The sequence below is a fragment of the Capra hircus genome, chromosome 15, assembly GCF_001704415.2.
Source record: "Capra hircus breed San Clemente chromosome 15, ASM170441v1, whole genome shotgun sequence".
NCBI classification, from domain to species: Eukaryota; Metazoa; Chordata; class Mammalia; order Artiodactyla; family Bovidae; genus Capra; species Capra hircus.
This window is the reverse complement of record NC_030822.1, coordinates 5,788,544-5,813,458: the sequence shown is the minus strand read 5'-3', so window position 1 is coordinate 5,813,458 and position 24,915 is coordinate 5,788,544. Positions and strand designations below refer to the sequence as shown.

At 61.6% G+C, this 24,915-nt stretch overlaps 2 protein-coding genes across 18 annotated transcripts in view; one reads left to right on the top strand and one right to left on the bottom strand.

Annotated features, from left to right (window-relative positions):
• MADD (MAP kinase activating death domain) overlaps positions 1-5,350 on the top strand; it is a 40,550-nt gene extending 35,200 nt beyond the window's left edge. For 6 of the 16 annotated variants that reach the window (XR_001919198.1, XR_001919197.1, XR_001919202.1 and 3 more), the window contains 6 exons: positions 138-210; positions 318-424; positions 2,158-2,166; positions 2,350-2,419; positions 2,762-4,143; positions 4,442-5,350. Coding sequence is in view for 10 of the 16 variants with exons in the window: in XM_018059108.1 (XP_017914597.1) it covers positions 138-210; positions 318-424; positions 2,158-2,166; positions 2,350-2,419; positions 4,097-4,143; positions 4,442-4,546 (411 nt within the window). In the remaining 6 variants the exon portion in view is untranslated. The remainder of the gene's footprint in view (positions 1-137; positions 211-317; positions 425-2,157; positions 2,167-2,349; positions 2,420-2,761; positions 4,144-4,441) is intronic. The other 10 variants (XM_018059113.1, XM_018059112.1, XM_018059111.1 and 7 more) reach the window with 4 other exon arrangements.
• On the bottom strand, positions 6,286-24,093 carry MYBPC3 (myosin binding protein C, cardiac). Of its 2 annotated transcripts, XM_018059119.1 has the most exons (33): positions 24,002-24,093; positions 22,651-22,917; positions 21,944-22,081; positions 21,773-21,865; positions 21,533-21,681; positions 20,292-20,409; positions 19,795-19,843; positions 19,499-19,528; positions 19,272-19,325; positions 17,732-17,749; positions 17,293-17,447; positions 16,223-16,355; positions 15,757-15,881; positions 15,576-15,681; positions 15,316-15,482; positions 14,813-14,978; positions 13,729-13,835; positions 13,614-13,643; positions 12,604-12,743; positions 12,323-12,403; positions 11,542-11,701; positions 11,127-11,231; positions 10,842-11,030; positions 9,593-9,730; positions 9,308-9,475; positions 8,595-8,683; positions 8,295-8,490; positions 7,973-8,112; positions 7,628-7,787; positions 7,411-7,547; positions 6,964-7,150; positions 6,678-6,715; positions 6,286-6,569 (listed from the first exon to the last, which is right to left on the bottom strand). In XM_018059119.1, exons 1-32 carry the CDS (start codon positions 24,024-24,026, stop codon positions 6,705-6,707), a joined length of 3,831 nt encoding a protein of 1,276 aa, XP_017914608.1. In that variant the 5' UTR covers positions 24,027-24,093; the 3' UTR covers positions 6,286-6,569; positions 6,678-6,704. The 2 variants fall into 2 exon arrangements, with proteins under 2 accessions (XP_017914608.1, XP_017914607.1); XM_018059118.1 differs by having other exon boundaries at positions 21,773-22,081.

Genomic DNA, 24,915 nt, shown 5'->3' with positions numbered 1-24,915 from the left:
CTCCCCCACCACCATCCACGTGCCTCTGGCTGCGGCGTGGGCCACATAAAGCTGCCTCTGAGGTCCTGGGTTCAGGGACGGAGGGGTGGCGCGCCCGAGGGCCTGTTCTGACGGGCCGGCCGGCCCCTGTGCCACAGTGTCGGGAGCTGTACTACTGCGTGAAGGACAGCATGGAGCGCGCCGCCGCCCGCCAGCAGAGCATCAAGCCGGGTGAGGAGGGGCGGCCCTGAGCCCATGCCTTCCGTTGACTTTCCTTGGTGTTCATCCGCCCAGAGAGGCCCGTTCCGTTAGCTGATAACGCCCGTCCCTTGCCGCAGGGCCGGAACTGGGTGGCGAGTTCCCCGTGCAGGACATGAAGACTGGCGAAGGGGGCTTGCTGCAGGTCACCCTCGAAGGGATCAACCTCAAGTTCATGCACAACCAGGTGGGTTAGAGTGGCAGCCCGAGGCTTCCAGCCCCAGCGCTGCCGGCTTCCAGTGTCCAGGTTCCCCCCGCGAATGGGAGCCAGGCCTCCGGGGCTAGCGGGAGCATCCGGGAGGCTGGGCCAGAGGGCGATCCGAGGGGAGGGCGCAATTACACGGGCCGCCCCAAGCCCGCAAAGCCGAGGCAGGGAGGCCGTGCGGGGGCGCGGGAAGAGGGGCCCCGCCCCGCCCATAGCCTCAGCTCAGTGTGAGTGGGAGCGTCTCCCCGGCCCTCGCCTCGCTCCAGGGTGTGCTTTTGCTTGTGGTTTCGCTGTGAGTCTAGGCCAGCTGGTCCTCTTGTGCGTGTGAAGCGTGTGTGTGAACTCGCCTTTGCACCCTGCTGATCCTCCTTCCTTTTCTCTCCCTTCCTCTGAGCGCCCCACTCGTCCCCTGCTCCGCAGACCCCACTCCCCCGCCCGCCGGCCCGCGGCCCCACCTGGGGAGCACTTCGGGATCCATCTTGCCCTCCCTGTGGTTCCACCGTAGGAGCTGACCGTTTCTCCTCTTGGTCTTCTAACACAGCGTTACGTTTTCTCTCAGTGGACGCTCCTTAAGCTAATTCCTTTCTGAGGCCGGCGCGTCATCCCAGGTCCGTTCCCAGTCCTGGCTCTTCACACAAGTGCCTTCCCTCACCCTCCCGAGGCTCTGAGCCAGATCCGAGTGCACAGTGAACGCCTGGCCTCGGGGGCTCCCTCCCCGCTTCCATTTTAATTCTTCTTTCAGGACCCCCTCAGGGCAGCTCGGTGTGCTGGGGAGCAGCCCCCCGGCTTCACGGTAGTGCCTTAAATAGTACACTCGAGACCCTAGGGTACACCTGCAGAGGGTTTACTTAAGCGGTCTTCTGGACCATGAAGGCGCCAGCAGTTCTTGGGGACCAGGCTTCGGGCTGCGCTTGAGGGGTGCGGCCTCCCCCAGAGCCTCACCTTCTGAAGAACCCGTCTCAGTGAATGACCCCCATCCTCACCTTGGTCCGCCCCCTGCCCCCGCCCCAGACAGACCTCCCGTCTAAGAGCTACACAGTGTGTGCAGGGCGGTCTGTGGATTCCGGCTTTGCCCCAGGAGACAGATGCTGTGGAGAGGGGAGGTCAGACCCTGACTCACGTTGAGATCCTGGTCTCGGGGCCCATCTTCTCCCTCTTGACAGTCAGCTGGAGTGGAAGAAGCGGTGGCCCCCTGGTGGGGCTCTGCTGAGGCAGGGAAAGCGTGGCCTTTGGAGTCAGGATGTACTCAGATTCAGATGCCAGCTGTTATCCTCGGGCGAAAACCTTCCTGACCCTCGGTGTCCTATCTGTGGTGATACCACACCTTTCCGGGATGCCCCACCCCGGAGACTCAAGGACAGACAGTGTGTGCAGACTCCCAGTAGGCACTCACGAGTGGTAGCTGTCACTGCCAGCACCACACATTCCGGGGAGAACCTGGATCCTGTCTCAGGGAAGATGCCCCCACTTCCCCCAGGACAGTGTGAGGAGAGCTTTGTGCCCGTGCCAGCCCTCTGCGCCGGAGGAGGACGCATGGCGGGGTAGAGCGCTGAGGGGCCGGGGCGGGGGGCCCCCCGGGGCGCTGGGTTCTGCCAGCACTGCCCTGGGCGGAGGGTGCGGGCAGGCAGCCCAGGCCGGCAGAGGGGCCTCGGGGTTGGCTTTGACCGTTAAAACTAACACCTTCCTTTCTCTCCCATGCTTTCTCCTCCGGCCAGGAGCGGAAGGTACTGCCCTTTCTGCTGTCTTCGCTTCTTGGCGCTTTTGAGCTGTGTGTGTGTGGGTTCTGGCGCCCTCCCTTCGGGACATAGGTTTCCGGTGTGGGCGCGGGGCTGCAGCTGGGAGAGGGGTCTCTGCGGGCGGAGGGGGAGCCTCTGGGCCTTACCGCTCCCTCCCTCCCTCTCTTGCAGGTTTTCATAGAGCTGAATCACATTAAAAAGTGCAATACAGTCCGAGGCGTCTTTGTCCTGGAGGAATTTGGTAATTACACTATTTTGCTCTTAGGTCTGGACTCACATGGCAGTAACTCAAACCTCGGAGCTCCAGAGGAGGGACTAGAGACAGAGAAGCGCCTCTGCAGAGAGGTCAGGAGGAGCAGGAGCGTAGGGAGGACGAGAAGGGAGGCAGGAAAGCTAGCCGGTGCTGCCAGGGAGCAGGCCCCAGAGCAGCGGCTTAACGCCGGCCCAGAGCAGTGCTGGTGCTCAGGGGTTCCTCCAGCTGGCTGGGCCGGACCAGGCAGAAGTCAGAAAGTCCTGGGGGCAGAGCGGCCCAGCCGTGCCCCCCGCTCAGCTGTGCTCACGTAGCCCGCCTCGGTCCCTCTAGCAGCCCAGCGCCTCGTCCAACCGCCCCGGGGCCACACCAGGGTCCTGCAGCCTCCAAGCCGGAGGGAGGCGCACAGGGGCGCAGGCAGGCCTAGGGAGCCGGGAGCCAGGCTCCCCCCCACGTCCAGGGCTGAGCGGCATCTGGGTTCTCACCCTGGGGCTTTGAGTTCCTGCTGTGTTTGTGCTTCATTCTTTTGTGCCCCTCATCGCTGCTATGAAAACCTTCGTTCTCCAGCAGGTAAAGTGACCTCGCCGCGCTGCCTCCCCAGGCCCCGCCTGCCGCCTCGGCCCAGGTGGGCGGGCTCCCTTTGCCCAGGCCAGCCGCTCCCATCGCCAACCTTCCCTAACCTTCCCTCCACCCTCTTCCTTCCCCATGTCCTCCACCCGCGCTGGCTCCCCGGTTCTGTACGCCTTCCTCTCTTCTGCCAGAGAGATGTTTCGGGGGCAGGGGGGTCTTCCGGCTCAGGAGAAGGACCTGGGCTCCTTGTTCTACTTTGGACGAGTGTATTTACTCCCTGTTTACCCTGGGCCCCAAACTCCCCTCCCAGGGTCAGGAGGAGGAGGGGCCCCCTGGGGGTGTGACGCCCCCCCCACTCCTGGTCTCAGGGCTGGGACGGGCTGAGGCCAGGGACTGCTTCCCTGCTCTGGCCGCGCAGCAGCCCCGCAGGGCTGGGGCTGGGGGTCTCAGTCTTGCCCCCCGGGCCGTGGACCTGCGTGTGTCTTGCCTGCCGCTCCCCGGCACGTCCCCCGGGCGCCGTCCTCGCCTGTCTCTGCTGTTCCGTGTGTCTGCTCCAGGGCCCTCTGACGCTCTCCCTCACACGGGCAGGCCTGGGCCTCTCCTGCCATCAGGGAAGGAAACTCCCGAGTCTGGTGGGTTTAGTGTCCCGCCCCTGCTTCATCCCACCTCAGGAGCCTCCGTGTCGGGGCTGGGAGCACAGGGCGTCTGCTGCCTTGACTGGAGGGTGGGGCTGGGCAGGGGGCTGAGTGCTTGGGGGTCCCAGCAAGGCGAGGCACAGGCTAGGAAACTGCTCTTCTGGCCAAAAGCTGGGCGCGCCCGCTGTGGTCCTCAGGGGCCAGGACTGGAGCGGCGGCCAGCGGGGCAGAGCCCAGCCTGCTCTCGGCTGGGGCGCTCCCCGTGGGTCAAGCCGCGGCCGTGGAGCCAGGGGCCACTGCGGACCTCAGGGCGTCTGGGCCTGTGTCCCCTCGCTCACAGGGGCTGGGTGAGGCCCAGAGGGGAAGGGGACCCTGTGCCGGGCGCCGCCGCCTGGGGGAGCGTGGCGTCATTGCTCTGAAGTGTTGAACTCTCTTGTTTTGTCTCTTGCCCGTCCGGTTGTAGTTCCTGAAATTAAAGAAGTGGTGAGCCACAAGTACAAGACGCCGATGGTGAGTGTGTCTGCAGAGGGCTCCCAGGGCGACTCTGGCAGGAGGGGGGCGGGCCTCGCAGGGCACGGGGCGATGGCGAGTGGCTGAGGCGAGTGTGGTCCAGAGGCCAGAGGTGCCGCTGGAGTGGAGCAGGCCTTTGGCCCGGCAGAGGCGCACCGCCTCCCCTCCCGCGGCCCGCTCTGGCCTCTCGGGGGCTCCTCAGCTGGAGGCCGGGGGTCTCCCACCTGGCAGCCGTCCACGAGTGAGGATGCAGAGCCTGCGTCCGCTGACGCTGACCCGGCTGGTTCTCTTCCCCCAGGCTCATGAGATCTGCTACTCTGTGCTGTGTCTCTTCTCGTATGTGGCTGCAGTCCGCAGCAGTGAGGAGGACCTCCGGACCCCGCCCCGGCCCCTCTCTAGCTGATGGGGAGGGCCAAAGGCTGCCCCTCGCTGCTGCCCCGGGCACGATGCTGCCGAGCGCGCCAATGGTGGCCCAGCGTGTCCTCTGCAGGCCTCTCGCCGCAGCTTAGACAGCTCTCAGTGTGTGTGTCTCAGTGTCCCACAGGGCTGAGCTAGTCTGTCCCACCTTTCCCTCCCCTCCCCTAGAAGACCAGCCTGCTGTCCCCTTGGGGCTCGAGTGTGTGTGTGTGTGTGCACATCTCTCGGGCCAGTGGCTCCTGAAAACGCCAGAGGACACGCAGTGTGAGCCCCCTGCTGCGTGCTGTTGAGACGTCTGTTGTGGTTCTTGTCCGTGACATCGTGGCTCTTCAGGGCAGACCCAGCCTCTCTGCCCTGTGACCCAGCAGGCTCGTCCCCGCCCCCAGTGAAGGGTGGGTGAGCACGGGAGGGGTCAGGGGGCAGCAGAGCCAGCGGGGCCCGCCCTGCTCCCCGGGCAGTTCCCAGGCAGCAGTCGCTGCCCACGGGCACAGGCCTGCCTGGCGGCTGCTCCCACAGCCTCCCCCCGCAGCGGGCCATGCTGACCCCCTTTCGCTGCTGAGCGGCGGGTTCCCTGTGGCCTGCCCGCCTCGGCAGGAGACCCCCAGGGCTGCAGGCTGCCCCACCCGGAGCCGGGTGGGGTGGGGAAAGGCCAGTCCGGGCCCCACTCGTGTGTGAGGGCAGGCGAGCCTGGGAGCAGGCAACAGGGAACTGTAAATATTTTGGCTCCACACTATTTATAGACGGTGTACAGAGGTGTGAATGTGAAATAAACGTCTTCAACTCCCCACGGGTTCCCGGCTGCTGTGCGTTCAGTGAGGCCCCTCAGCCTGGGCGTGAGGAGGGCCGGTCCTGGACTCCACAGAGGCACCCTCGGCGGAGGCAGTTGGGGAGGTGAGGCCGTGCCCACCCCACCTCTCCTGGCCTGCTCCAAGGGGTGGCCCCAGGGTGGCTGTGCCCGAGTGTGCAACTAGAGGGAGTGGCCAAACTGGGCTTTGACAGGGAGCAGGGATTCAGTGGGGCCGGAAAGAGACAGAGGCCTGGGCCTCAGCTCCCCAGAGAGGTGTCAGGACTGGGCCTCCCCCAGGGCCTGGAGACCAGGAGTGTCTGAGGCAGGGCAGGACTCCGAGAAGCAGCCTTGGACCAGCCTTCATGGAACTTCTTTTCTGTACCATGGAAAAGCCACTCTATCCGAGCACCTGTGAAAGCTGCTGGCTTCCTTCTCCCAAAAGGAAATCAGTGACAGGCTTCCGACCGCTGGGCGGGGGTTGGGGTGGGGAGCAGGGTAGGGCCCTGGCCCCCACACACCTTCCTGGTCCCGTCTTGTCCAGATAGGACCCTCTCCCCGTGCAACACAGCTGTGGGTGGGCAGCGGACTCTTTGCCTACTGGGACCCCAAAGCAGCTGGGACGTGTTCACCCCAGGCCTTACGGGCAGAGAAACACAGGCGCCCATCACCGCCCCCCACCAGGCTGCGGCCACCAGGATGGCGGGGGCAGCGCCTGGGCTTCCGGCCCTTTGGCCAACAGCGCACTTTCCTCTGTCACAGCCCCTCGGTGTCTTCAATGGGAAGTCAGGGAGACCAAGTTCCTTCTAGCGATGTTCTGTGAATTTAGGACCCTGTTCTGGTCCTCATTTAATTCATCTGGAGAAAGAACACCTGCCTTGTTTGTTTTCAATATAAATTTTCCTGTGCTGCTTGTGAAAGCAGGCGCTTTGGACAGGAAGTCAGTTCTTGGTGGCTGCACCGCTCTTTTATTGCCCTTACACACTGAGAAAGCACAGCAAGCCAGAGAGCCCCGTCCCCAGCCACCACTTCCAAAGCTCACACAGGGTCTGAGAGCTTCCGCATGAGCTCTGAGGTCAGAATGTGCCTGCCCATAGTGACTATGCTGCCCTACGGGTGCTCCCCCCACTCCAGTGTACACACTTGCACACACATCCAGCAGTAGGAAGGTGGCCTGTCCAGCTTCCTTCCAGGTTCCTGGCATATGGGCCGGCTCCAGCTCCACCTGTAACACAGGTTCCTGTCTGAGTGAGCTGGGCTGAAACCCTAAGAGCCTCCTGCACCCGCCTTCCTGGTGGCTGCCCCTGGACCAAGGACGATCTGGAGCACATACCTGGCCATCTGCAGGGAGCCAGCCTGGTCACTGAGGCACTGCGGGAGAGGAGGCGGCCATGCCAAATCCGTGCTGCAATCTCCCAGCACCACGTATGGCCCCTGCCCCCGCCCCCGCCCCCAGCCTTCGAGAAGGCTCAGGGAGCAGCTCTGGCAGCAACGTGCAGGGGCCAGTACCACCTGGCCGTGCCAGCTGCTCTCAGCCAGAGCAGCAGCTTGGGCCAGCACAGCAGGGCAGAAGCCCAGCATCCCCGGGGGCACCCGGCCTTGGCCCAGTGGCTCCTCACCTCGCACCTCCAGGCGGCACTCACACTGGGCCTCCCCTTCCAAGTTGGTGGCCCTGCAGGCATAGACGCCCCCATCGAAGGGGCAGGGCTTTCTGATCTCCAGAGTCAACACTCCCTGCTTGCTGAACATGCGGAAGCGGGCATCTTTGCTCAAGTCCAGGCCATTCTTGAACCAGGAAATCTTGGGCTGCAGATGGGAGGGTGGGAGGGAGCGCTCTCAGATTGAGGGAGACCCGACGTTTGTTTCTCCTCTGAGCGCCCACTGGAGTCCCAGACTGGCCAAGGCTGAGGACAAACGGAGCCAGCAGGAGTGACTCAGCCCTGTTCACGGAGGGACCTGACCCCTGGGTGGAGAGGAAGCAGGGGCAGCCCGGGAAGAGGCTGCTCGAGGTGGGGCCCATAGGTCGCTCTCCTGGGTCGGCCTGGACCAGCGCCCCAGGTCCCTACCTTGGGGCTGCCCCGAACAGCACAGCAGAGAGTAGTGTTATAGCCGGCAATGACCGATCGGTTCACCAGTGGGCGGGTGAAGCTGGGGGCCTCGGAGAAGTCCAGGGCCTTGTACTTGGGCAACTCATATGTGATGCCTGTGGGGGTCAGAACTCAGCACCCAGAGGGCCGCACCCAGCCCGGCGGGCCTCCCGGGGCGGGAGTGAGGGCCCAGCACCTGGTCTGGGGATAAAGACCGGCTCCCTGGTGGCGGCGGCTCTTTCGCTGGGCCCCACTGTGTTATGGCTGAAGACCCGGAAGTAGTAGCCGTTGCCGATGATGAGCTCCGACACGACGCAGTGGGTGCGGCGGTAATGCTCCAGGACGGTGAACCACTCCTGGTGGGGAGGGAAAGCAGGGTTCCCTGCGGCGGGCCCTACGCGCTGCCAGGGCCTCTCTCGGGCACCCCTGTGGTCTGCACCCTCACTGTGGAGGGAACCAGGGCAGAGAGGAGGGCCCCGCCCAAGGGCAGGGAAGGGCAGCCTGGCCCCGGGCAGGGTCGGGGGCCCAGCCCCAGGCTCACCATGGTCTTCTTGTCTGCCTTCTGAACCGTGTACCCCCAGAGCTCTGTGTTTCCATCATCTTGGGGCGGCTTCCACTCCAGAGCCACATTGAACCCCCACGCCTCTGCGACCTGGATGTCCTGGGGCGGACTTGGCCTGTCTGCAGGAGACAAACTCAGCTGGAAGCCCACGCCTCTGACACAGTACAGGCAGGGGATGCCAGGCTCCAGGGGTCCCCCTGCCTGCCAGGACCTGGCCTGCCATCCTTGGCAGGGGCCCCAGGCCTGCAAGATGGCAAGCGGCAGCCCCGCTCGGGCTGGAGGGGCGCCCAGGGCCACGCACCGACGACCTGCAGCACCAGCTGGGCCTTGTCCTCCATGTTCTCCACACGCAGCGTCACCTGGTAGATGCCCGAGTGGGCGCGGCGCGCGGCCCGGATGAACAGGATGGTGTCCGTGGGGCTGTTGCGGATGCTCACCTCCTCACCCGCCAGTGGCTGCCCCTCCTTGGTCCAGGTCACCTGAGGCCGGGGCTTGCCCTGTGGGGGAGCACAGCTCAGCGGCCAGCCTGGCCCGCCCTCCTGGCCCCTGCCCCAGCCCTGCTGAGGACATGCAAGTGTGCCAGGGCAGGGGCCAGCCCTACCTGGAAAGGAATGAGGAGGTTCACGGGCTCCCCGACCTTCTTCTGGATGGTCTGGCGAAGGTGTCTGGGCAGCTGCAGACGAGGCCGCTCTGAGGGCACAGAGAGCAGCTTGGCAGGGCCCACAAGCCTGGGACAAGGCTGCAGAGCCGCGGCTGGGGCCCCTCCCCTCCCACTGCCCAGCCCCGGCCCCAAAGGTCCCACGGCTCCCACCGCCACCGAGCCTCACGCTGCGACACAGGTATGGACCAGAGTGGGTGAGGGACTTATTCACGGCCCGACAGCCAGTCTGTTACAGGCCAGGATGCTAATCATCGAGGCCTTCCCTCTGCACCCACTGCGGTTTCCTCTGTCCACTCTGAGCAGCAGTTCCTCAACGATCCACTCTTTGCTGGTGACAGACTAATGGAAAGTGGATCCCCCAGGGGCCAACCGGAGCCTAAGTGACCTCACTGCTCTGTCCTGAGCACATGGACAACGCCAACCTGATGGAGCTGAGAGACCCACACAACAGCTCAACGGTGATGGTGCAACGACCTACCCCTTCCGTGGTCCGAACCCAGGCCTGACGTAGCAGCCAGGCGGGAGGCCCTGCTGCTGCCCGCTCGTGCCGCCCGGGATAAGGGGGCCAGCCCCTCGTCCCTGCCCAGCGCTCTTCTCCCTCTGGCAGGCCCTCCCCGACCGCCCCCACCTCCCTGCACGCGAGAGGCACTCACGCAGCAACTCCTGCACCGTCACAGGCTCCTTGGTGGTGGCAGGGGGTCCAGCCCCCGCCATATTGTGCGCTCGCACACGGAAGAGCACACGGGCGCCAGTGGGCAGGTCCTTCACCAGCAGCGACGTGCGCTCTATCAGCCCCGGCAGGGCAGACACCCACGCCGAGCCTGCAGGTGGGGCAGAGGCAGCGGTCAGGTGGCAAGGCCGGCAGGGTCCGCAGCCTGCTGCCCACGTCCCGGTGGCTGGCAGGCCCAGCAGGGGGCCCGGGCGGGCGGTGCCCTCACCAGAGCCCTCTCGGCGGTACTCCACGCTGTAGCCGTCCAGCCCTCCGGCTCCTGCGCGCTCGGGGGGCCTCCACTTGAGGGAGACGGTGGTGTCGGAGACATCCTCCACCGTCAGGTGGGTGGGCTCGCTGGGCGGGCCTGGGCAGAGGGGAGGCAGAAGGGGTCTGAGCGAGGCTGTGCCCCCGTCAGCACAACTGAAGGATCCAGGAAGACCCTCCTCTTCCACTGGCCTTCAAGCACTATAGAATTATCCCAGTTTTGTTAAAAGACATGTCTCTAGAAAGACTCAAAAACAAACACACATCCAGACAGCACCAGCAATTACAGAAGAAAGATCTAAAAAGACACCCAAAACGCCAACGTGCTTAGAAGGAGTCGCTCCTGCCAGATGGTGCAGGAGACGCTATGGAGGCAATTCAAGGGGAAACTAACCCAGAACATGGAAGTTTCCTGGTATTGTACAAGTGAGCTGAGAAACTGAAGTCAGTCCCTGAAGAGGGAGGCCTGAGCCCTTCTCCCCAGGGCACCTTCTTCCTGCCATCTCACCAAACCTTGCCCCTCCCTGTGTCTGCCCCACTACAGCCAGCCACCCTGTCCCCTAGACTCATGGGTCCTAACACCAACAGGGGTCCTCAAGAGTGCCACACCCTCGGGGGCTGCTCTACTTTCTCAACCCCCATTATATAGATGCGGAAACTGAGGCTTAGGGAGACCATGATTCCAGACATTCCTCCTGGGGACTTTCTCAACTCCCATTATACAGATGCAGAAACGTAGGCTTGTGGGAGACAACGACTCCAGATATTCCTCCTAGGGACGAAGGCACTGGCTCTGGTTCCTGGTCCAATGCCCTTTCCACAGACAGACACCCCTCACACCCTCAGCAGCCCCCTGCCCTCACCCCTTCCCTGGTTCACAAACCCTGGCTGAAGAGAGGGGGGAACAGGAGAAAGAAACATCTACACCAGATGCTGCCCCTGCGCGCTCTCACTTCATCTTAACAGCAGTTCTGTGAAGCAGACATCGTCATTACCCCCACTTCACAGATGCGAAAAGTGAGGCTGGAGAGGTGAGTCTCAGCTCCACCCCCTGCCAGCTGGGCTCCCCAAGCAAGTCATTTACTTCTCAGAGCCTCCCTTCCTTCACCTGTGAGATGACGGGAATGAAGGAAGACGAGGGGTGTGGACGCCGCCCACAGGGCAGCTGTGGGTACTGCGCCCTGGCCGCGGCGGCCTGGGGCAGGGCTCACCGATGGGCATGAAGGGCTGGGAGGCGGGGCTGGGCCTGGACATGCCCACGGCGTTGACTGCGTAGACCCGCATCTCGTAGATCACGCCCTCGATCATGCGCCGCGCCTCGTGGCTCAGCTCCCGCAGCAGGTCAAAGTTCAGCCGCATCCACCGGTAGCTCTTCTTCTTCTTGCGCTCCAGGATGTACCCTGAAAGGGGAGGCAGGCATGCTGGTCTGCCTGCAGCTCAGCCCACCCCCGTCCCACGTGCCCCGCCCAGGGCTCGGTCCCATGCCCTCAGCTCACCCAGGACCGGCTGCCCGCCATCGTAGGCTGGGGGCTCCCAGCGCACCGTGCACGAGTCCTCGCCCACCTTGCTGATCTCAGGAGCCGCGGGAGCATCCGGCACATCTAGGGGAGTGGACCCTCATGTGCTCTGCCTAGCCGGGACCACCGGTGCCCATCCCCTCACCACCCTAACCAACAGGCTCCCCCGTGCCCCCACAGCCTAACACCATCTTTACAGAATGCGGTTCTCATCAGGTCACCAGCCTGCAATCAACCCGCTATGGCTCCCCACTGCCTGTGTGCCCCCAGGTCCAAGTCCCAACCCGCTCTACCGATCTGAGAGGGGCCCACGACGTCTGCTGAGACACTAAAGGATTGAACAGACGGGTCCTCCCTGGTTCCCTCCGTGCTCTCCCCTGGACCCCCGCCTCACCGATGACCTTGACCGTGAGGCTGACTTGGTCCTCCCCGACAGGGTTCTTCACTGTGACCACGTAGACGCCCTCGTCCTCCTGCTCAGCCCCCTCGACGGTGAAGATGCTGCGGTCCTTGGTGGTCTCCACTCGGACCCGGCCCTCTGTCTCACACAGCAGCTGGTGGGGGAGAAGTTGGTGGGGGGTACTCAAGTCAGACCCCAGGGGTTCCTGCAGCCTCTGCAGCCACCGACAGCCCTGAGGTGGGCACGGAGCTCAGCCTGGGTCTGCTGGGGAGGCGCAGCCTGAGTGGAAACTGCATCGTGTGAGCATCTAATCCAAGACCCTTTCCCACCACCTGCCCGGAGCACGGCCCTCGCTTTGTCACAGAAGGTCAGGCAGTCACCTGTCCTCTCCATCCTCAGTTTCCCTTTCTGACCTAAAGGACCTCACACAATTACTGTGAGGATCTCAAAAGACCTCAGCTGGGCAGCGGAAGCAGCAGCGTGGAGGAGGAGGAAAAGCCAGGAGCGGTGCCCCGGCCGCGACTCCAACCGGATAGGGCCAGGGACCCACTCCCCCGCGGGGAGGGAGCACAAAGTCAAGGCGGCCTCAGGAAGACAAGAGCCAGCAAGCCCCCAAATCCAGAGGACTTCCTGGGGTGTGGAGGGTGGAGACCCTGCCTGGGACAGGAACACAGCTGGCTCGATGGGGCACCTCAGCAAAGACCTCGCCTGAGGGCGGACACGATGTGGACAGAAACTCACTGCAGGCAAACGAGCCTCCTCCAGCCTCACTCACCTTCTTGTCAAACACCCACTCGTCACCGGCACCTGATTCCTCTGTTGCATCGGGGGCTGGCCCTGCTGCGACCTTATTCCCCTGGAAACAGGACGGGAAGGAAGGAGGGAGGGAGGAGGAGGAAGGTCTGGTTTGGCCTGGAGGGAACCCGGCCAAGCACCCTGTCCTTGTCTCTGCCCACCCTCGGCCAGCTGCAAGGCGTGCACAGGTGGGGTGGGCAGCATGCTGGGCCCATGCACCCACTTTACAGACAGGAGCATGGGGGGAGGGGTCCACAGTACCTTTGTGATGGTCTTCTGCCAAATTACAGTGGGAGCAGGGTCCCCGGATATAGGGACGTCCAGGCGTAGCTTATTCCCGGCCACCACCACGATGGTGTCCGGCACGCGGCCTGGGCAGTCCAGGTGGATCTTGGGAGGTTCTGGCAGGAAGAGAGGACAGGTCAGAGAAAGAAAAAAGGGCCCCAGGCCTCTGAAAGAAGGGGCAACTGGAAGAAGCACACGCCCCTGGGTGCTGGTTTATTTTCTGAATTGATTTTATCGAGGTATAGTTTGCATACAATCAAACGCCAACACTTGAGCACGCTGCTTAACGAGTGCTGTGAACATGCCCCCATGTAACCACTGCCCATCAACACCTGCCCAGGAAGCCCCAGGGAGGTTCAGAACACTGGGTCACCTAGGACAGCATTTCTCAGATTGTGTTTGGGGGAACACCAGCGTCTTCCTAGAAAAAAAAAATTTCCATGGAAAATATTTAAGAAACCCTGGGTTAAACCAAGTTGAGTAGGACTTTTCAGAGCCTTTGACGTGCCAATGCACTTTCCGAATCAACAAGCAGTAGGACAGACGGACGGTTCAGTTTCTCAAACTTAATGAACCCTGTTTGGAAAGCCCTGACCTGGAGCCTGCCTCAGCCTGGACGAGTCTCCTGAAGTTAAGATCCTAAAATGCCTGATTACAGTTTAATCTAAATGCAGGAGAAGTACTTCTAAAAGCAAAAGAGATTTAATAATAAAACCCCACAACTGTGATGTCCTCTGCAAGCTCACACATACCACCTTAGGTCAGCGTTCCTATCACCCCACTGGAGAGCCACTTCAGGGTCCCCATTTTAGAGGTGAGGAAACTGAGGCTGAGACAGACCACAGCTGGCCTGTGGTCAGAGTGGCAGAGCTGCGGCTGGGCCTCAGGTTGAGCCAGGTCCCGACTCCCAGCTCCTTGCTTCTGCCGAGTGGAGAGGAGACCCTGGCGGGGTGGGGGGAGGCAGCAAGCCGGGGCCCGAGACTCACCCTGCCTGGGCACGAAGTCAATCTTGACCTCTGCAAGAGACAGAAGAGCAAGTGGCACCAGGGCACAGGCTGGGCCCAGCGGCAGGGGCCCCCCTGCCCCTCAGCACCGGCTCACCCATGAAGTGGAGCTTGGCAGACAGGTTACAGGCGAAGCCTTCCGGCACAAAGCTGTAGTCTGCCTCATCTGCAGGCGTGACGTCATCAATGGTCAGCTTGTGGACCCTAGAGGGCAGTGGTGGCTCAAGGGACCCTGCTGGGCCACACACCCCTTGCCTCACCAGACACCCCAGCCAGGGCTCCAGGGAGCTCTTGCCCCGCCCTGGCTCAATGGTGTGCAGAGTGTTTTCTCGGACCTCCCCGGTGGTCCAGTGGTTAGGAATTCACCTGCCAACGCAGGGGACATGGGTTCGACCCCTTGTCTGGGAAGATCTCACATGCTGAGGAGCAACTAAAGCAGTTGGATCTAGAGCTGGTCCTCCTCAAAAAGAAACACCACCGCAATGAGAAGCCCCAGCACTGCAACCAAAGGGGAGCTCCCGCTTGCTGCAGCTCGAGAAAGGGTGCACAGCAACAAGGACCCAGAACAGCCAAAAACTAAAAATTTTTTTGAGTGCTGTCTTTCTCTGCTTTTGAATTTTTCCGCTCCCTTGCCTGCTTTCAGAGGTAGGCAGTGTAGACATGTCCCCTTGGCTGGGCCCTTGGAGGCTGGGCAGGGGCTTGTCACATTAATCTCTGTGACCTTGGACCCAGCACGGGCTGGCCCAGATACTCAGGGTATGAGTAAGAGAGTGGGAGACAGTGAGGGCCCCTGGCCAGAGCCATGCCCCGCAGCGCCCTGCCCTGCCCTGGCCTGGTCACGAGCTGGGGGGTCCCAGCCTGTCTCTCTCACTGCTTCATCTTTGTCTCCGACTTCCCCCTCCATCTCCAGTGGACCCTCCAGTGCTTCGGCCTCCCCACACTTCGGTGTGCCCCTGTCCTCTTTGTCTCTGTCCTGTGTGTCTGTCTCTTCTAGCTCTCCTGTCTCTCAATCTGTTTCTGGCTCACTCTCAGTGTTAGGCATCTCTTCTGGTCGTCTCTTTTCCTTTGCTTCAGTCTGTTTCTCTATGCGTCTGTTCCTCCGTCTGTCTGTGTCTCTATCTCAGTCTCTGTTTCTTGCTGTCTCTCTGTGGCTCTGTCCCTGGCACACCCTGCACACTCACCGCCCGATGTGGGACACCTTTATGCGGCTGTCAGGCACCAGCTCCTTTCCGTTCTTCAGCCATACTCCCCGCACGTTCTCATCTGACACCTCACACTTGAACACAGCCTGGTCCTTTGAGCCCACCGTCAAGTCTGCGATGCTCTGGTACACCTCCAGCTTCTTCTCTGCGGGGGCAGGGCAGACCCAGTGAGCTGGGGAGGGTGTGGGTGGGTGGGAACCCCTGCGGAGATCTCCTGGGCTTGTGAAAACACATGAGTGCGTGCATGAGTGCAATGCTTGTGTGCCTGTGATGGTGCTGTGGACACAGGAACCTAAGTGCACCGGGGTGGGTGATGCCAATGAGGCCCATCTGAACCTCCCAACACTCTCCAGGTGGTCACCCCAGCATCCCCATTTTATGGATGAGATAAGTGAGGTTTGAGGTGTTGAAGTGACATGTCCAGGACCGTGCTGGCCTCAATGCTGGCTTTGCTCAATTCCCGTCCGTGGCTGGGGTCTCACCCTGCACGATGAGCTCGGCCAGAGCCTGACCCCCACTGGTGCGCAGCGCGTAGTGCCCGGCGTCCTCCAGTGTCGCCTCGTTGATGATCAGGTGGTGCTTCTGACCATCCTTCTTGAACCGGTATTTAAAGGTCTCCTCCCGGGTCAGCTCCACCCCGTCCTTCAGCCTGGCCAGAGGGTGGGCAGCATGTGCCAGGGCCCCCTCTGGGGACATCCCAGGCCCCCGGCCCTGCCCCATGACCCCCTGCCTCAGCACTCACCATTTGACCTGCGCCCCCTCCTCAGACACTTCACACTCAAACTCCACTCGCTGTCCCACCATCACCAGCTGGTCCTCCAGCGGCCGCGTGATCAGCACGGGGGGCTCTGTCAAGCGGAGGGAGCGAGATGGGCAGGCCGTTCAGCGGGTCCCCTCTTAGGGTCTCCAGGCCCCGGGCCCACCTTTGACGAAGAGCTCGGTGCTGCACTTCTCGTCGCCCACCACACACTGGTAGGCTGCGTCATCCGCCAGCGAGCACTGGCTAATGGTCAGCGTGCGCTTGGCGCCGATGGACTCGAAGATGTACCTGGGTAAGGCCAGGGTGGTGGCAGGAGACCCATGGACTCCCCGCCTGGGCCCTGGGTGCCCCCTCAAACCCCCATCGGGACCCCTGTGCCCCCACCCCAAGGAACCTTACTTGCTGTGGAGCAGAAGAGGCCCGTTGGAGCATTCCCAATGGGAGGAGGGAGATCGAGAGAAAATGAACAGGGAAAGAGCCGGGAAGAAAGAGAGACGAGAGTCAGAACCCAGAGAAACGGGGAGAGACAGACATAGGGAGTGAGAGCTGGCCAGAGGGCAGGGGCGGAGAGAGAGGCAGGACAGCAGGGTTGCGGAGCAGCCCTCCCCGGCCCCAGCACCCGCCCTCACCTGCCACTCATCTGAATCTCCTGTCCGTTCTTAAGCCACTTGACCTCGGCGTCAGGATCGGCCAGCTCCACCATCAGCCGGATCTTGTGGCCCTTGCTCACCTGGTAGGCCGGCTGCAGCTTCTTCTGAAAGGCTGAGCACCTCCACCCTCAGCCCCCTGCTCCCCAGGCTGACCCAGGCCAGGAGGACAAGGTCCTGCCTCCCCACGTCTCTCTCTGGTCCTCTGCTGGGACCGGTCTCCTTATCTCTGTCAGCTCCTTGTCTCTCTGTCTTCCTGTCTTCCTTCCCTGGGGTCCACTTCACCTGCTCAGCTCAGAGCTAGGATTCGGGGCTTCCAGAAAGGCAGGAGCTCAGCAGAAGAACGGGTGGTGGGACAAGTGGGCCTTCTCTTCCTCTCTGGTCTGTTTCTGTGGCAACCCCCAGGTTCATGCCCTCCTTCTAGGTGCCTGCGTCTCAACTCGGTTTCCAGGGCCTCCATGTCAAGCCCACCATGGGGAAGGGCTGGCCCGAGCCCTAGCCTCCGACCCACCTGGGGTGGGGGCCGGGGGCGCTCACCTGCACCCACCTGTTGTTTGCCTGTGAGAGGGCTTAACCAGGGTTTTCTCTTCCCGGGTCGGGTCGGGGGGCAGTGTCCTCTGGGCTTAACTGGCTTCTCCCCCTTCTAGGGGTATGGGAAGGATCTAGCAGGCTACTTTTTTCCCCAAGGGCGGGTCGGGGAGGAAGGGGCCTCCTGGCTTTGGCTGTGGAGAGGAGAGCTGGCCTGGGCTCCATCCTCTTCCTGTGGCATCTCCGGGCTAACTTTGCCCTTTTCTTTTTCTGTGCGACCAGATGCCAACCCGGGCACCCCGGCTTTTTCCCGCCAGAGAAGAGGACGTTCACCCAAACGGTCTCTTCCCGGGTGTCTCTGAGTCAAGCTGGACGCCGCTCTCTTTCCCGGAAGCGCGCCTGTGCGCCGCCGTGCGTGCACGTGCCTGCGTCTGCGCGCTGCTGTGCGTGCACGTGCGCGCGCGCGCGCCTGCGGAGGCGCTCAGCCAGCCCTCGCCTCGCCTGGCTCTGCGCGGGAGGCTCACCTGTGCTCTTCTTCTCGTCCCGCTTTATGCCCTTGAGCCTCTTGAGCATGCCCCGCAGGTCGGTGACTCCGTGCTGGAAGGCGATGCGCTCGTACTCCGACGGGGGTGCCTGCCGCAGGATCTCCCACACGTCCTCCTCAGCGGGGGCCTCCAGCCTGCGTCCACGTGGCGAGGCCTCAGGGTCCACGTGGCGAGGCCTCAGGGCTCCCGTGGCCAGGACAGAGTTGTTGTCCCCTCCCCTCCCCTCCGCAAGCAGGAGCTGCTTCTGCCCCTCTGACCCTTCCCTTCTGGTGGAGCAGCTTGAACTGGAGTGGATCCTGGACCAGTTCGGGGGATCATGAGGCCTTACATGCTCAGTGTGGGGGACTGGGAGGGGCTCCTGGCTAAAGTAGGGGTGATAGGGCCGGCGGGGGGCGGGGGCGCTTCCTGGGACGCTCACCTCGGGGTCCGTAAACTGCTGCTCCAGGCAGGAAAGAAAGGCAGTGTACACATTAGAGACAGAACAGAGAAGAACAAAGGTGATTCCATATTGAGTCCATGCCTTTAGCACTAACCCCTGTCCTCTGTTGCCTGCGTTTCGTCAAGCTGGCTCTGCGCCCTTGTAAAAGCATGTTGTCTATGCTGCTGCTAAGTCACTTCAGTTGTGTCCGACTCTGTGCGACCCCATAGACAGCAGCCCACCAGGTTTCCCCGTACTTGGGATTCTCCAGGCAAGAATACTGGAGTGGGTTGCCATTTCCTTCTCCAATGCATGAAAGTGAAAAGTGAAAGTGAAGTCACTCATTCGTGTCTGACCCTCAGCGACCCCATGGACTGCAGCCTTCCAGGCTCCTCCATCCATGGGATTTTCCAGGCAAGAGTACTGGAGTGGGGTGCCATTGCCTTCTCATACCCTGAACTATGAAGTATATGACAGTCCATTCTTAAGGCTGTGTCTCCCTGGCTGGACCTTTAAAGGTATAGAACACTTTTCATTTGTATGGAGATAAAAAGTTCCAAAAGATAACAATTATCTTGTGGGAAGTTTACAAGAACATTGTGACCAAATCTCCCTGGAGGGCCGCAAGAACAAAGCATTCCACTAAGAAGTCTGTGATAACCAGCCACACCCCCTCCCCCTTTCAGTAGAAAAGAGACCAGAATTCTAACTGGGGTAAGGTGGTTCTTTGGGACATTAGTCCACCATCTTCTCAGTTTGCTGGTTTTCTGAATAAAGTCATTATTCTTTGCCCCCAACAAGTTGTCTTTCGATTTACTGGCCTGTCATGCAGCACGCAATACAAGTGTGGACTCAGTAACAAAGGCACGGGTCATCCCTCCATGAACACACATGGGGCCTCACCTCCACTTTCCTCCCTGCACTCACACCTTTCTGTTTACAGGGCACCCGTGGCCTTGTTTATTCCTCCTGAGCTCTGATAGGTGAGTGTCAGGAGAGCTGGAGGCTCAGAGACTCTCCCCAGTCAGTGAAGATCCTCACCCAGATCCTCACCCAGGTCAGTCTGATCCCCAGCCTTGTCATCTGTCATCTTCCCTGGTGGGGATGGCCCTGCTACCCCCAAAGCACTTGACCCCAGTGCTCATTCTCTGGGCTGAAGCAGCACTGGCTGTAATGCAGGGTCCAAGAGAGGAAGGGACAGGACACAGAGGACATGAGTCAGTTGCACTGGGTGGGGCTAGGTGGGCAATTCCTGAGGCTTTGGAGTCCTCTCCCAGCTTGTGGGTCTCCAGAGCCTATTGGGAAGAGCTATCACAGACTCAAGTGTAGGCTGGTCATGGGAACAGTGTGAGCATATTCGTTCATCGATGTAACCTCGGCTGAGCTCTCTGACTCTTCCCAGCACCTGGACTGTCCCGTCTGACAGACAAGGAAACCAGCTCCGAGTGGTGTATGACCTGCTCGGGGTCACACAGCTGGAAAACCACAGGGCTGGCATCAGGGAGCCACGTGTTCTGGGAGCTGCTTCCCTGGGGCTTACCTCTTCCTCAGCAGCGAGCTGAAGTCCAGAGTCGCAGTGTCTTCATGGCTGTCGCTGCGGAGAGGAACCCCCAGTGAGGCCACGACAGAGCCAACTACGAATAGAAGGGTCTGGGAGTGGGGGGCGTGGGGGTGGGGTGAGGGAGAGAGAGGGACACTGACGGAGCGGGCACACCCTGCCCGCCTCAGACCCCTGGGGTCGTCATACAGGTGGATAGGAAGGGGTACCTGATGCGCCGACCGCCTCCAGCCAGGCTCCTGCGGGGATAAGACTCAGACTTTTCACCTGCCCGGGGAGCTTACTCTCTTCCACACCTATCCATTTCAGCCTGGCCATTCACATTACCCAAGTCCTGGTCCCTATGTTATGCCCCTGCTCTGACCCCCGTATCAACCCCAGTCCTGGTCCCCCCAACATCCCGCCCCAGCCCTGGCCCCCCACATCACCCTGGCCCTGACCCCAAGGGGCCACAGACCCCAGCACTGGCCTCCCCCACGGGCCCCAAGGAGGGAGGGCTACTCACGTGCGGCGGAAAGTTGATCGGAGGTCCACATCTCCGGGGCCAACAGCCTCTGGTTTCAAAGAGGGGGGATGAGAGTCATGGGGAAGTTTTTAGAGGGGGCCTGCCCACCTATGACCCCTTGACAGTGGGCATCTGTCCCAGGAACCTGCCCTCTGAACCTTTCCCAGCCCGCATTGAGGAACCAGGGGTGTAGCGCAGCTCAAGGTCTCCAATACCTTCCAGATTCATCTCCCTCCCATCTCTCGACTCACCCTTCACCTCTTCACCAGTGCCTAATCACCAGACACCAAGATGATACCCAGAGGAGATCTGAGGTCAAGCCCCCCTAGAAGCCCTGATGTATTTCTTGCACGCTTCTGTGTGAATAGCACTGGGCGTGTGATCAGCGGGCATATGGCCAGGCCTCAGCATCCCCCTTAGTACTGGGAAGTGGAGGCGGGGGTGGGGACTGGACCCACAGGGAGCCTGAACCCAACAGACACCACAGGGCCCCTCACCATGGACAGTGAGGTTGAAGTTGCAGCTGTCAAATTTGTCCTTGGTGGACACCTCACAGCGGTAACCACCGGCAAAGGAGGCCTGGGCATCCATGATGTGCAGCTCAAATAGGTAGACCTGTGGGAGTGAGACGTCAGGAGAGGCTGCAGGCCAGGAGACAAGGCCCTGCACCCGAAAGGAGACTGGGGGGCTGAGGACCACCGACCTTCTCACCCCTCGGGGCTTAAACGAATCCATTCAGTTTTGGACGCATAAAAACGGGGCCCCTTCTCAAGACACATTGCCATCTGCTGGCACAGGGTGGTAATAAAATAGAAATCAAGGGTGGCTACAAGGCAAGTGGCATTCGCTTAGGATGAGCCATTTGAGGGGAATTTCCTGGCAGTTCAGTGGTTAGGACTCCATGCTTTCACTGCAGTGGGCCCAGGTTGGATCCCTGATTAGGGATTCTGAGAGCCACGCAGTTCAGCACCCCCAAAAAGGCATTTTTGTTCAGGGAACTGCCCACACAACTGAACGTGACCACCCTACCCTTCTAGAAGCCCCCTTGCTTGGGCCAGGACTGTGGAAGAGTGGGAGGAGCAAAGGCTGGGAGTCAAAGCACAAGTTCCAGGCCTGGCTATGAGTGACCTGGGACCAACAACAGCAACCTCTCAAGCTTTGGTTTCCTCGTGTGTGTAGAGAATTGTTGTGGTTGCTCATCAAGGGCTCCGTGAGCTCTGATAGCCTTCCATATGGGGTCTTTGCACCCTCACTGACTGGTGCCCCCCAGGCTTTATTACGCCCCTTTGAGACTATCATAGCTTCCCTAGTGGTTCAGTGGTAAAGAATCCACCTGCCAATGCAAGAGACATGGGTTTGACCCCCGGGTTGAGAAGATCCCCTGGAAGAGGAAATGGCAACCCACTCTTGGGAAATCCCATGTATAGAGGAGCCTGGCGGGCTACAGTCCATGGGGTCGCAAAGGTCAGATGCGACTGAGCGCACACGTGAGACTATCACGCCTCTGAGCCCCCATGTCCTTCTATGCCCCCCAATAACCCTCCTCGGAGCCTCGCCAAGCTCGCTGTGTGCCGCTGACCCCCCAACCAGCTTTGCAGGCTTTCCACGACCCTGCTCTGCACCTCCCCTGTGGCTCAGGTCTCACAGTGCCCCTGCCTCTCTGTGCCCCTGGGCCTTCCAGGGGCTCTCCACGTGCCCTCGCGGTGCGTCCCCGTGACCCTGCGCCCGCGGGCCCCACCTTGCTGGTCCGATCGTAGCTGTCGCGCAGCTGCAGGTGCTGCCCCACCTTGCTGCTCAGGTCCACCCACTTGCCCTTGAACCACTTGACCACAGGTGGTTTCAAGAGGCTGGCTCCGGCCACGCGGGCCGAGAAGGTGATGCTGCCACCTGCAGGAGAGGGGCGACCGTCTGGGCTTGGGGGACGCCCTGTACCTCCGTCCCCTCTCCTCGCCCCCGGGGGCAGCAGCCCCACACTCACCCACGGTCACCTCGCCGTCCTGTGGCCTCATCACAAAGAGGCCAATGGGGTCGCCAGGGGCACTGGGGCCCTCAGGGGCCGCTGAGCTGGACCCTGTGGGCAGAGGCGTTTGAGACCTGCCCTGGGACACCCCCATCCACCGACCTGGCCTCCCTGCCCCGCTCCTCTCACCTTCAGGACCAGGGGCGCCTGCTTCCACCTCAGGGGCAGAGGTTGGGGCCTCTCCCAGGGCTTCAGGGGCCTCGGTGGGGGCGGGAGCAGGGGCCTCGGTGGGGGCGGGAGCAGGGGCTGACACAGGCTCCGCTTTCCCTGGAGGGGTTCAGGTTGGGGGTTGTGGAGCAGCTTCTAATCAGAGTCGCCCTGCCCCCCGCCCCAGTTATCTTGTCCCTGGTCCTTCCCGTCTTTGCAGGAAGTCCATCCAGCCTGCGTTTGACCTTCTCCTTGCCCTCACCAGCTGTCTGTGCCCTCATCTCAGAGGGTCGGCCTGAACATCCCTCCTCTCCTTCTCCAGGCTCGGGTCTTGGTCCAGCCCGTCCGGCTGGGCTGGGGCTCGGCACACACCCACAGGTTCGTGGGGCTTCCCTGCCAGCACACCCAGCCCACCAAGTTCCCATCCGTGTGGGGGTGTCCAGCGGGAGGTCAGTGTTACGTCTGACTCATCTCTGAACTTCCCCCACCTCCAGAACGGCTCAGATGGGCCAGGGAGCCTCGCGGGGACACTCAGAAAGGTCTTGCTACAGAAAACGGGAAAAGGCCACGGCGGGCTGAGGGCTCACCCAGGGCCAAGGCAAGAAAGTGGGAAGACAGCTCCTGTGTGGTGATGGACAGAGAGCTGGACGGGCTGCTCCAACTTCAGGGGAGGCTGCCCTGGCGCTTACCTGCGTCTACGACCTTGAGGTCAAACTTGACCTTGGAGGAGCCAGCAATGACCGCGTAGGAGCCCTGGTCGGCGGGACCCGCGTCCCGCACGGTCAGCGTGTGCCGCGTGCCCTCGGCTGCCAGGCTGTATTTCTCGCTGGCACTGATGTCGCTGCCCGCCCGCTGCCAGCGCACCTTCAGGCCCGCCCGCTCTGTCTCGGCCTCGAACACGGCAGGGCTGCCGGCGGCCACTTCTGCGGACCGTGGCTTCTTGCTGAAGGCGGAGACTGAGGGGCCGGTGGAGTTTGCAGGGGTCCCCGGCTTGCCCCTGCACCCCACTCCTACATCCCCTCTTATTAAATAAGGTGATGAGCGCTTTAATGGATCACCTCATTTAATGCTCCAACGGCTCTACAAGGTAGGTGCAGTTATCCCCAGAGGAGGGCTCTGAGGCTCAGAGAGGTTAAGTGACTTACCCAAGATCACACAGCCAGGAAGTGGGAGAGCCAGGCCTGAGGAATTTTGCTAGGTGTGTCCCTGAAGAGCCCACCCTCTCTGCCTGTGGAAGCCCAACCCCCACCAGCTGGGGCCTTTGGCAAGGGGCCAGCATTCTGCCTACTTGGACATGGCTAAATTTGTCCTCTAAGGGCCTGGGGCTGGGAATCAGCAAGTGAGATAAAGCTGGACTGGGAGAGGGCTGGGGCTGGGGGGCTGATCCCTGACCTGGACAACCTTGGAAGGCCAGGGCGGGGACTCCAGGCTGTGACTTTCTCTGCCCTTGGTGGTGGCTCAGGGACCTCTTGCCCACCCTCTCCCCAGAGCAGAGACCCTGCATCACTTCAGTGTGGGGGCTATGCCTGGTGTGGGGGCCACAGGGGTGCGGGCTGGCAAAGCAGAGACTCTCAGAACAGGAAGCAACCCACCAAAGCCCTCTTTGTAGAGTTGGGGAAACCGAGACCCAGAAAGGGGAGGGGCCTGTCCAAGGTGTTCAGGGAGACAGGCTTGAGTCTGGAGCCATCCTGGGGTGCCTCCTGGGGCAGTCTTTCCCCAAAAGGCAAGCCGGGACCTAACCTTGCTGCAGAAGATGGGGATGCAGGCAGGGAAGGGGTCACCTGGCATCCTGAGAGTGGGGCGATGGCCCTGGGGGCTTCCTGCCTTGGCTGTCTCCCCCTCTGGGCCCCTGACCCTGGTTTACCCTCACTCTCATCAGAACGATGAGAAGGAGAAACTGAGAATCGAAAAAGGACCCAGGAGGACAGACGCCCTGTCCTGGGAACCCCTCAGGAGCTCATTCCTGGGCCCACCCCCAACCGAGGATGTCCGCAGCCCTCCCTGCCCCACGGTCGGCCCCCAGCCCAGGCCTGGAGCTACCTGGTTTCTTCCCTGGCTCAGGCATCTTGAGAGAGGTCACAGCAGGAACCCAGCAGGCACAGGCCACCCAAAGAGACTCTGAGCAGGGCTCCGGTCCCCGACTATATAAGGGGCCGCCCCCTCTCCAGACTTTCCTTATCTGCACCCTGCCCAGCCACCTGCTAAATATAGACAAATTCCCGAGATCAAGGGCTCTCCAGGAGAATGTGTGGCCCTGGCTTTCTCTGCTGGCCCCTGGCCCCTCCCCCTCCCCCACCAACCCCACAGGACAGATTCTGCCCCCCAACCCTCAGTGAACACAGGGGCACCCCAAGCCCTGTCCGTGTGTCCTTGTGACAGGCAAATTGAGCGGTGGGAGTGTGCGGGGCCCAGAACCCTGAAGCTGTCGGGTCAGAGGCGTCCGTGTCGGGTGATGGTTACACCCACAGACCCCGAGTCCCAGCTTCCCTCAGTGTCCTTCTGAACCCCCGCAACTGCCTCCACACCCCACACCCCGCCAAAGTCGCAAAGAACATCAGCCTCTACATAGAAAGGAGCAAATCACATGTGACCTACTGTGAGCAAGACCCACTATCAGGGAAGGTCATTTGCCCCGCCACTCAACTGTCAGGAGCAAGGAATTCTATATACAAGCGTTGTCCGTGTGGTCAACACTTGCCATCCCTTTCAACATAAATCCATTCTCTTCTGCCATTTTAACCACGTTTAAACTGCATCTCGTGTCCCTGGGCCGTCTTTCAAAAGGCATCGGGACTTTGGGACTTCCCCGGTGGTCTAGGAGTTAGGACTCTGCGCTTCCACTGCTGGTGGCCAGGTTCAGTCCCCGGTCGGGGAACCAAGATCCCATATGACACAGCCAAATATTTAAAATAAATTAATCCATAAAAATTCAGAGACTGAGCTCCACTCTCCCT

What these genes read in the sequence shown, in the direction of transcription:
- MYBPC3 (XM_018059118.1), bottom strand. Translation starts at nt 24,026, where the DNA reads ATGCCTGAGCCAGGGAAGAAACCAG. An exon ending in GGACGGCGAGGTGACCGTGG is followed by an intron (nt 21,682 to 21,772) that starts GTGAGTGTGGGG and finishes CCTCTCCTGCAG; the next exon opens with GTGGCAGCATCACCTTCTCG. An exon ending in GGCAGAAGACCATCACAAAG is followed by an intron (nt 12,404 to 12,603) that starts GTACTGTGGACC and finishes TCCTGTTTCCAG; the next exon opens with GGGAATAAGGTCGCAGCAGG.